Source organism: Zonotrichia albicollis, chromosome 18 (assembly GCF_047830755.1).
Source record: "Zonotrichia albicollis isolate bZonAlb1 chromosome 18, bZonAlb1.hap1, whole genome shotgun sequence".
Classification (NCBI taxonomy): Eukaryota; Metazoa; Chordata; class Aves; order Passeriformes; family Passerellidae; genus Zonotrichia; species Zonotrichia albicollis.
Genome location: NC_133836.1, coordinates 4,190,013 through 4,200,444, shown reverse-complemented (window position 1 = coordinate 4,200,444; position 10,432 = coordinate 4,190,013). Strand labels below are relative to the sequence as shown.

The 10,432-nt window shown below is 48.4% G+C and overlaps 2 protein-coding genes across 5 annotated transcripts; one reads left to right on the top strand and one right to left on the bottom strand.

The window, feature by feature from the left end:
- Positions 1-653: 653 nt before the first annotated feature.
- UNG (uracil DNA glycosylase) lies at positions 654-4,804 on the bottom strand. Of its 2 annotated transcripts, XM_074554201.1 has the most exons (7): positions 4,626-4,804; positions 3,882-4,076; positions 3,719-3,814; positions 2,877-2,974; positions 2,437-2,525; positions 1,320-1,498; positions 654-794 (listed from the first exon to the last, which is right to left on the bottom strand). In XM_074554201.1, exons 1-7 carry the CDS (start codon positions 4,713-4,715, stop codon positions 654-656), a joined length of 888 nt encoding a protein of 295 aa, XP_074410302.1. In that variant the 5' UTR covers positions 4,716-4,804. The 2 variants fall into 2 exon arrangements, with proteins under 2 accessions (XP_074410302.1, XP_074410301.1); XM_074554200.1 differs by lacking the exon at positions 4,626-4,804 and having other exon boundaries at positions 3,882-4,294.
- A 51-nt stretch (positions 4,805-4,855) lies between these two features.
- On the top strand, positions 4,856-9,984 carry ALKBH2 (alkB homolog 2, alpha-ketoglutarate dependent dioxygenase). Of its 3 annotated transcripts, XR_012583107.1 has the most exons (4): positions 4,856-5,167; positions 5,935-6,133; positions 7,391-7,854; positions 8,098-9,984. XR_012583107.1 is itself a non-coding variant. In XM_074554509.1 (3 exons), the coding sequence occupies exons 1-3, from the start codon at positions 4,951-4,953 to the stop codon at positions 7,752-7,754; spliced, it is 762 nt and encodes a 253-aa protein (XP_074410610.1). In that variant the 5' UTR covers positions 4,856-4,950; the 3' UTR covers positions 7,755-9,984. The 3 variants fall into 3 exon arrangements, 2 of the variants coding, with proteins under 2 accessions (XP_074410610.1, XP_074410609.1); XM_074554509.1 differs by having other exon boundaries at positions 7,409-9,984; XM_074554508.1 differs by having other exon boundaries at positions 7,391-9,984.
- Positions 9,985-10,432: the final 448 nt, after the last annotated feature.

Genomic DNA, 10,432 nt, shown 5'->3' with positions numbered 1-10,432 from the left:
ATTCCACACCCAGGAAGAAACTAAAACCTTTGGATTTTCCTGTCTAAACACCGGCAAAAAATTCAAAAGCATTTCCACAGGTCTTGGTCACAGCCTCCCTGTGGCTGAAGGGAGGATTTATCCCAAAATCTTGAGATCATGGATAGACCAAGCAACACTCCTGACCCTGTATTTTCTTTACAGCCTTGAGAAGCCATTTGTGTAATAAATCTGTAGCAAAAAGCTAAAACCAAAAGCCTTTTCCTCCCATGGAGACAGCTCCATTCCCCCTAAACAGGCAAACTGGATTTGTGTGGGATGGAGGAAGCAGAGCATGCACAAAAGCTGAGCAGCTCAGTAAGAACTGACATCCCTTCACCAGAGTCTGAAAATAAATTCTCATTGCCAAAATGACCAGAAATTAATACACAACTCTGGTATGTGGGGTCTTTTGTTTTGCTTCAAACCAGGCCAAGATCTGCTCCAGCACCAGAGCTGTCCATCAAACACTCCCACACCCTCTCAGAAAATAAACATTAAAAACAAAAATATAATCATCTCTGAAAGTTTGGAAATTGATCAACACCATCTCTGAAAGTCTGGAAATTGATCAACACCTGAAGAGGAGTCTCTCAGAAATGGCCCAGGGACCACTCCCAAGCCCCAGCCCCAGCTCAGAGAGCTTTCCAGTCAATGGGCTTCTTCCCAGATTTCTTGAGGAATTCATTGGTCTTGGAGAAGTGCCGGCAGCCAAAGAACCCTCTGTTGACAGAGAGGGGTGAGGGATGAACGGTCTGCAGGACGTGGTGACGCTTCTGGGGACAGCAGAGGAAAACACTTGTTAGATTTGCAGGGTTTGGACTGCTCCGGCTCCAGGGAAGGTGATTTACCCCCATTCCTCCTTTTCCTGCTCCAGGGCAGGTGTGATTTACCCCCATTCCTGCTCCAGGGCAGCTGTGATCTCCCCTTACACCCCCTCCTGCACCACCCTGAGACCCAAAGAGAACAAGCCACAGGCACCAAGACTTCTGTCCCACTAACCAAAGCCATAAATGCCCCAGCATTTCCCAATTGCTGTCAACCCACCAGCACATTTCATATTGATTCATGAGCCCTCAGCTGGGACAAAACAGCTCTGTCCTTGTGGGACAACAGGAGTTACACTTGCTCCACTTTTCTTGCTCAATTCTGGCAAAGGCTAAGCTGGAGCAGAAGCAGAGCTCGATCTGACAGAGCTCAAGCAGGGAAAATTCCCAATTCTGTAAGGGAAGTGCCCTCTAGTGTCCAGCAAACCGAGTGGGGAGGAGAGGGAAGGGCTGAGGAGCACGAGGTGTACCCACCCTGTCGATGGAGCTGCCTTTCCTCTGGGCATAGGCTCCCCAGAGCATGAAGACGAGCCCGTGCAGGTTCTTGTTGAGCCACGACACCACAGCATCCGTGAACTGCTCCCAGCCCCTCTCCTTGTGGGACGTGGCCTGGTGAGCCCGAACCGTCAGCACCGCGTTCAGCAGCAGCACCCCTGGCCAACAGAGCACACCCAGAGGGTCACACAAGGGTTAATCCTTGCGCGGGGGCGACCACGGCCCTGCAATCCGGCTGTCTGGTGAGGGGCGAAGGCCAGGGCCCCTGCGCATCTGAAGCCAGCTCCCCTCGGCGTCCTGGCCTCGGGCTGAGCTGGGGGATAGCTCGGAGCAGCGCGGTGAGAGACGAATTAGGAGGCGACCACTTGCTGGGGGTAAACTGTGGGTTTATTACAGAAGAACCAACAAGGAGGGGAAACACCCAGCAAATGGCCCCGAACAAGGGGCAGGAGAGGGTTTTAAGGGAAAAGGGGGGAAGAAGGCAGGGAAACCCGGCTATCCAATAGAAATACATATTTGGAGGTACGAAACATAACTGATATACTAAAGTAACCAACTGTTATAAATCATAGGAGGGGCTCCGGGGCTACAGCCAACCATAACTCCCAGAGAAAAGAAAATTCTCGAAACCTGGGAGGAGAAAAGGAGTGATTGACTGACCCCAAGGAGGAAACAACTTTCACTTTATAAGAGAAACCAAGGGAGGAGCAGTTTCATTTCCATAGCAACCTAACTGGCAGGGTAGCAGCAGGAAGTAATACAGAAAATGGGGGGAGCAAACTAACGAACTTAAGAACACACCACAGCAAATCCTGGTTAATCCATCCCTGCACTGCCCAAGGCCGGGCTGGATGGAGCTCTGAGCAGCCTGGGATACTGGAAGGTGTCCCTTGGATAAGCTTTAAGCTCCTTTCCAACCCAAACCATTCTGGAATCCAAACTTCTTTTTTTACTGCTGAAGCAAATCTTCATTTTAGGGCGCTCAGAAGCAAATTTCTCTCCTACAGGTGGATTATTTCCAACCACAGGGCTGGGTTTTAGATAAGATTCTTTCCTGCTCCACAGGGGGCACATCACTGAGGGTCTCTGAGCTCACCTTGCTTGGCCCAGCCCGTCAGGTCCCCATGGCCAGGGTGGGTGAAGCCCTCAATGTCCTCGGACAGCTCCTTGTAAATATTCTCCAAGCTGCAAACCAAACCAGCAGAAGACTTTTAATATGACAGGAGCAAGCAGCACCAGTTATTCCTCTAAGCAGGCAAGAAAAGCATTGATTTTAATCTTATTATTTAAGATAATAAAGCCATTTGCAGAGGCAGGGCAGCAGGGACTCTGTGTGTCTGCCTGGAAGTTTTAATGAGACTGGAAATGGAAATTTACATCCAGAATATCACCAAAACTGCACAGAATTATCCTTTCAGGTAATGCACAACTCAGATTTAAGTAGTTGCAAACCACTTCACAACAATCTTCCCAGCCCTGAGTACCACAGAACTGCAAATAATTAAGTAACAAAAGGGATTTCGTAAATGTTCATACCTGGGGGGAGGTGGAACAGGTTTCTGGACACTGAAGCAGAGCCCATGAGCTTGCTTGGGTCCATGGTATGGATCTTGTCCCAAAATAACAACCTTTACCTGAAAGCAGACCTTGGTTAGCATTGAATTTCAACCAGCATTATTGCCCAGAGAGTGAGGGAAAACAAGTTTATAAATGAGCTTTATCTTCAAATAGAGATAAAGAGGTACCACAAACCAATCCCTCCAAGAAACTGAAGTTAAATCCCAGATATCTCATCGCTGAAGAGCACAGAGCCCACCTAACATTAGGGATTAATATTCCTGTGTGTTTGTTGCCAAAATAAAGACTATAACTAATATAATTTGAGAGCAGAAGACCAACATTTTCACAGTCACAATAAACCACCTTGTTAATTTCCAAGTAAATTTCATCCTATTTCAGCTTTATGTCACACTTGCTGTGATATTTTTGACGGCTTTCATTGGAAATAACATTACCTTGTGTTGTCTTACCTTCTTTAATAGTCCTTTACTGATCAATTAAAAGAACAAGACATGTATAAGATCAAAAACTATGGGCTAGGTTAAATTGTTAACACCAGACAAAAGATCAAAAGGATCAGAGGAAGTTCTGTGGCTTGTGAGGGTAATAAAACAATAAAATCACGGTTTGTTATCAGACATGAAAGCAAAGGGTGGATTTATGAGTTAGGTGAACCAAACAAAAACATCCCCACCCCATGGGATCCAAGTTTAAGGGACCAAACACTAAAGGAACGAGTCTGTGCACCCACCCCGCGCCTGCTGGGTTTTAAACTGCCCAGATCAGCTCAGAGAGCCCCACACTGCGGCTCTACTCACATCCCAGATGTCGCACATCTGCGTCCAGGTGAAGACCTGCTCGGGGGGCGGATACACCGTGTAGCGCTTCCTCTCCTCGGCCACGAACGCCATCAGCTGCGGGGACAGCGGGGGCTCAGCGGCCGCTCGGGGCGGTGCGGGGGGATCGGGGAATGCCGCTCACCTCCACGAAGTAGGGCTTGGAGAACTCCCCGGCCAGCTGCCGCCGCCAGCTGTCGCCGAAGCCCGGGGGCACGTTCCGCTCCGCCAGCAGCTGCCGCGCCGCCTCCTTGTTCCTGCGGATGCGCTCCTGCTGCTCCGCGCTCAGCGCTTGGCTCGGGTTACCGCCGGCTTCCTTCGCCTTCTTGGCGGCGCTCACCTGGAAGCAGCGGGCAGGGGGGTGGCTGCGGGAGGGCAGCGGGGACAGCCTGAGGCGGGAGCGCAGCCTGGGGCGGAGGAGCGGCCCGGGGCGGGAGAGCGGCGCGGCCACGGCGGCACCGGCCACGGCGGCTGCACAACGCGCGGCCACGGCGGTACCGGCCATGGCTGCACAACGCGCGGCCATGGCGGGACAAGCCCCGCCCAAGGGGCGGCTCTGCCAAACGCGGCACAACACAAATTGCGCCCCCCCATTGGCTCGCCGCGGCTGGAGGGGAGGTTTTCACCTAGTAACTGTGACGTCACGGAGGCACTCAGCTCGCATTGGGCGGCAGCGGAGCGTGGCCGCTTGATTGGCAGCTCAGCCACGCGTGGAGCAGCGCGCGAGTTTGGAAATTGTGCCCCCCCCCCACATTTCCCCTCAGAAAAGGCCGGCAGTGCCCCAGGCCCCCTCAGAGCCAGGCACGGACGCGCCGCCACCAGAGTCCTCTCCTCCCTCCGCTCTCCCCTCCCCGAGAGCCGCGGGCTCCCTCAGCCCCCCGACCGCTACCTCAGAATCGCCGCCCGGCTCCGGGGAGCGCCCGCGCTTCTTGGCCGGCGCGGGGCTGAAGAAGGAGTGCAGCGTCCTCTGCCCGATCATGGCTGCGGCGGAGCGGGGCAGGCAGCGAGTGAGGGCGGCCGGGGCTCAGCGAGGGGCGGCAGTGGCGCGGAACGAGCGGGGGGGCGGGACTCGGATTTGGCGCCAAAACCGCGCGCGTGCGCTGGGGGCGTGGCCAGGTGGGGAGGGGGCAGGGCTTGGCGTGTTCCCGTTTCCCGCGGGATCGCGGCTCCCGTTCCTTCCCTCCCGGGCATCGCTCCCGGTCCCGGGTCCGCCCATGGACGCGTTCGTGGTCAAACTGCCCCGCGGGCCGGCGGGGGATGGCGGCGGCAGCGGCGGGAAGAGGCCGCGGCTGGAGAAGCCCGGCCCGGAGCGGCCGCCGCCGCGGGAGATCCGCGCCGAGGGGCTCAGCTGTGATTACCGCATCCTCTTCAGCAAGGCCGAGGCGGACGAGATCTTCCAGGAGCTGGAGAAGGAGGTGGAGTATTTCGAAGGTACATTCCTGCCCTGTGAGCGTGCTGCAGCACGGGCTGTCCAGGGAGGCCTCACCAAGGGCCTGGACAGGGCTCTTGGAGACCCTGCTTGGGCAGGAGTGTGGCCTGGATGACCCCCCCGGTCCCTTCCACCCTCAACCTTTCTGTGTCCAGCTGTATTCCCCTCCATATCCCATTCCCAGTGAAGCATTTCCTTGGCCAGCTCACCCAGGTGGGTCCCAGGGCAGTTCCCAGGGCTGGGCACGGTTGGGAGGTTCCTGCAGCCACCTGGTGTTGGCCCTGAGAAGCCAAGGGACACAGATCCGATCCTGCAGGGTTGATTTTGCTGAGCTGGAAGTGTTTGTCAAGGGATAATCCTGGAGTGGTGGCTGGAATTTGTTGGAGGTGCAGTGTGTGAGGGATGTGATGGAGGGAGGACAAGACAGAATCCAGCTTTGCTGGGACACAAACCCTGGGAGCAGGGGTGACAGCTTTGGGGTTATCGTAAGCACCCTCACTCCTGTTTGGAGATTCCCAGGAGCTGCAGATCCAGGAGAATATTGGAGTGTGCAGAGATTCCCAGGAACTGCAGATCCAGGAGAATATTGGAGTGTGCAGAGATTCCCGGGAGCTGCAGATCCAGGAGAATACTGGAGTGTGCAGAGATTCCCGGGAGCTGCAGATCCAGGAGAATATTGCAGTGTGCAGAGATTCCCGGGAGCTGCAGATCCAGGAGAATACTGGACTGTGCAGACACAATACAACCCCAGGTTTGATCCTTCCCCCAGATGAGATGACAAAGCTGCAGGTGTTTGGCACGTGGCACAAGATTCCCAGGAAGAAGGTGACCTATGGAGACCCTGGCCTGTCCTACACTTACTCAGGGGTCACGTTCCACCCCAAGCCCTGGATCCCGGTGCTGACCCGGATCCGGGAGCGCGTCACCTCGGAGACGGGACACACCTTCAACTTCGTCCTCATCAACAGGTACGGCCCCTTCCCACCCAGCAGCTTTTTCTTCAAATGAAACAAAATAACGCCCAAATTTTTATGTTGGAATCTGAAATCTCAGGGCTTTAGGCCTGTAAGCTGAAGTTTAGGATTAAACACAGGGGTTAAGACCTTTGGAAAGGCTTCCAAACTTAAGTAGTAGAAGCAAAAATGTGGATTTGTGGTTTAAAGCAGAGACACTAATAAAACTAAGTTTAAACTAAGAAAAAGAAAGTTGAGAATTTTAGAGTTTAGAATACAGAAAATATAAAAGTAATTAGATAAACAAGTTTAAAATGCAGCACTATAAGTAAATTATTATTAAATTAATTAATTTAATAATTTGATTATTATTAATGAAATTATTAAATTATTAAAGTAATTAATTTAGTTATATATTATTGAATTGATTTATATATAATATATATTTATATTTAATATAATTAAGTATAAAATTAAATATAAAATGTAAAATAAATATATAGGTAAAATACATAAATATATAAAAGTAGTTAGAAAAATAAACAAAAAGTTTAGAATGCAGCACTATAAGTTAATTATTATTATTACGTCAATTAATAATTTTATAATTATCAAATGTAATTAATTTAATTATATATTAAATTTATTTTATATAATATATATTTATGTTTAATATAATTAGGTATGAAATTAAATATAAAATGTAAAATTAATGTATAGTTATAGTACATAAATATAAATATAAATATAAATATAAATATAAATAAATATAAATAAATATAAATGTAAATATAAATAAAATAAATAAATGTAAATGTAAATATAAATATAGTAAAGGTTAATTAAATATTTAAGTATAAAATTTAATATAAAATATAAAATGTAATATAAAATATAAAATTTATATATTTATAATATATAGAAATATAAAATATAAATATATAACTATAAATTTTTAAAATATGAATATATTAAGAATAGCTCTAGATAATTAAGTGTAAAATTAAATATGAAGTTAATATATTTATAAATATATTTATTATATATTAATATAATATATTAAAATTTTTATTTATTTTATATATTTGTAATATAAAATTATATTTTAATAAAATATTTATAAATATTTTATTAAGTATACTAATATAGAATTATGAAATATACACATATTCATATAAAATTAAATACAAAATTAGTACATATAATATGAATTTTTGTAAATATTAATTTAATAATAATTAATTTAATGATTAAAATTAAATAAATGACAAGCCCAGAGTTCATTCCCAGGTACAAAGACGGCCTGGACCACATCGGGGAGCACCGTGACGACGAGAAGGAGCTGGTTCCCCTCAGCCCCATCGCCTCCGTGTCCTTCGGGGCCTGCCGCGATTTCGTGTTCCGCCGCCGGGGCCGGGGCCGGGGAGGAGCCGCGGGCCCGGGGAGGATCTGCCTGCAGCTGGCCCACGGCAGCCTGCTGCTCATGAAACACCCCACCAACGAGCACTGGTACCACAGCCTGCCCCCACGCAGGAGGGTGCTGGCCCCCCGCGTCAACCTCACCTTCAGGAACGTCCTGCCCGTGTCCCACAGGGGAAGTGTTCAGCCACGGGGGCCTTTGGGCTCTGGAAAGTGAATTTGGTTCCTGCTGGAACTGTGGATGCACCTGCTCTGAAGTTTTAGTTCCTGCTGGAACCGTGGAGTCATCTGTTCCAGCAGGTGGATTCTGGATTCACCTCCTGTCCATCACCTAATGGACAAAATTTAATAATTTTGCTGCTGAAGCCTGTGACCATGATCTCAATGGGAAGGTTCTTCCCTCTGGGAATTGTTGCTGTGGTCCTGCTGATCCCTGGTTTTGCTGATTTCTCTCCTTGTTTGATCTTTATCTAAGCAGTTCCATAGCTCTGAAAAGTGAGGTTTTAGTTCCTGCTGGAACTGTGGATTTGTCTGTTCCAGCAGGTGGATTCTGGATTCACCTCCTGGTCCATCACCTAATGGACAAAATTTAATAATTTTGCTGCTGAAGCCTGTGACCGTGATCTCAATGGCAGGTTTTTTTTACTCTGGGAATTGTTGCTGTGGTCCTGCTGATCCCTATTTTTGCTGATTGCTCTCCTTGTTTGGCTCGGGGAGAATTTTGTTCTCAGCTGGTCTATCTAAGCACTGTTCCAAGAAGATGAAAATGCTCCATGGCCTGGAGGCAGCAGTTTGTAAACACTGTGAGCCGCAAGCTGAGATTGTGTAAAGCTGATATTCTGCTGGTGGCACTTTCTGTCAATGAGCTCTGGTTTGCTTGGGGTTTTTTAAATTAAAATAAAGCAAAATGAGCCTGACATGAGAAGGAGAGTTCTGAGCTGTGAGGACAGGGTGTGGCTGGATGAATGTTTCATTCCTTTCTGCTTGAATTCCTCTTCTCCTGAGGGAGGCTGCTCTTGCAGGAGAAGCACAAGATTTTTCCTCTCTCAGGTATTTTGCACAAAAAACCAGGCAGCAAAAACTACCTTTGTGGGGAAGAACTGGGTTGTCCCATTTCCACTGGAAGGTTGTCACTTTCCAGTGGAAAGTGAGAGTTTATTTTCCTAAATAAATTCCTAAATAAATTTTTGAGTTTATTTTCCTAAATAATTATCCCTAGGGATCCCTTCCTGACTGCCTGAAAGCCACCACCTCCCACACCCACAGGGAATCCTGCTGGAAATGAGGGAATTCTGTCCAGTCCCCAAGAGATCTTGAACCATCAAGGCATGGAAACTTCTGGGTGAGAATGGGAACCAAATCCTGAGTAACCTGGCGACAGCTTCTGGAATTAGTGCTGGGCTCTGGCCTTCAGTGCTGGATCCATTATTCCTGTGGAATTAAGGCCTGGTACTTCCCACCCTCTGCCACTCTTGAGATGCTCTGTGGAGCTTGGAAATCTTTCTTATCCAAGCTTTGTGAAGTGTTGTTTCAACCCCTCTGGCTCCCAGCTTGGTGTTTGTTTCAAGACATTCCCACACTTGATTTTTCTACCAAGTTTGTTCTTTTATTGCTACTGTACAATTACAAAAATACCCTGAAGTGGAAAAAAAGCAACTTCAAACAGCAGTGCAGTGCTTGGACTGGAACAGACATTTTTAAATTAACACACAAAATAAAGACAAGAATAATCCAAACGCAGAAATGTCATCTTGGAGCTCTTAATTCTTTACAATTTATTAACATCTTCTCCACCATGGCAGCTTGGGAGGGATGAGTACCAAAGTTTGAGCCTTGTGGATACACAGAGCCCTCCCAGAGGGGGAGGTTTGGCTGGAAAACAGATCCCAGTGACCTCCAGAGGGGAGATTTAGCTGGAAAACACAGAATTCTGTGACCTCTGAAAAGACAGATCCCAGTGCTCTCCAAAGGGGAGGCTGGGCTGGCAAACACAGAGCCCTGCAAAGGGGAGGGCTGGCTCCCAAACACCTGCACAAATTCCAGTGATCTCCACTGGAAAACAGATCCCAGTGCCCTCCAGAGGGGAGGATGAGCTCCCAAAGCCCTGCACAGATTCCCCAGCTCACAGGGGGCTGGCAGGATCTGGCACAGCTCAGGGCCACGACTGAGGTGCTGGGCTTTGCTCCCATCCTCACCTGAGGGTTAAGCCAGGCTCATTTACTCCTCCCCACCAAGCAAAGCCAAAAAAAAAGGCTCAACCCTCCCCTTGATAGCCCTTGAGGGAGATCCAGAGTCAATCCACAGCTCTTGGCAAAGAAAACCTGCTGGTCCCAGCTGCCAGATTTCAGGTTTCAGTCCATAGTGTGCGTGTCCTCTGCCCCTCCTCCAGCACAACCTCAGCTGAACCCCCAAATCCAGGAAAAAACCCCCCAAATCCAGGAAAAACCCCCCAAATTCAGGAAAACCCCCCCAAGCAGAGCATTGAGCCTGGAGAATGCAGGACAGCCACTGCTGGCACTGGAAATGGTTTCAGTTCTGGGGTGCAGGGGCAGATCTGCTGCAGGGAGATGTTGGGGTGATGGTTTTGGATGGCTCCCAGTAGGGAGGGCTGGCTCCTTCTGCAGCTCTGTCAGCTCTCCCTTCATTGGCCATAGCAAATTTTTGGCATTTTGCATCCTTTTTGTTTGTTTTCTTGTTTTTTCTGTACATTAAAGCAGGTTAAACACCAAGCTACTGCTCGTGCAGCACAGCCAGGAACCAGGTCCCAGTCCAGCAGTGGATTTATCAATATTTATGTACTATGAGCATTTACCTGGGCCAGGAATTGTGCTCCAGACTCTGGAATGATGAGTTATGTAAATAATTTTGCATATCCACATATTTTACCACTCATGC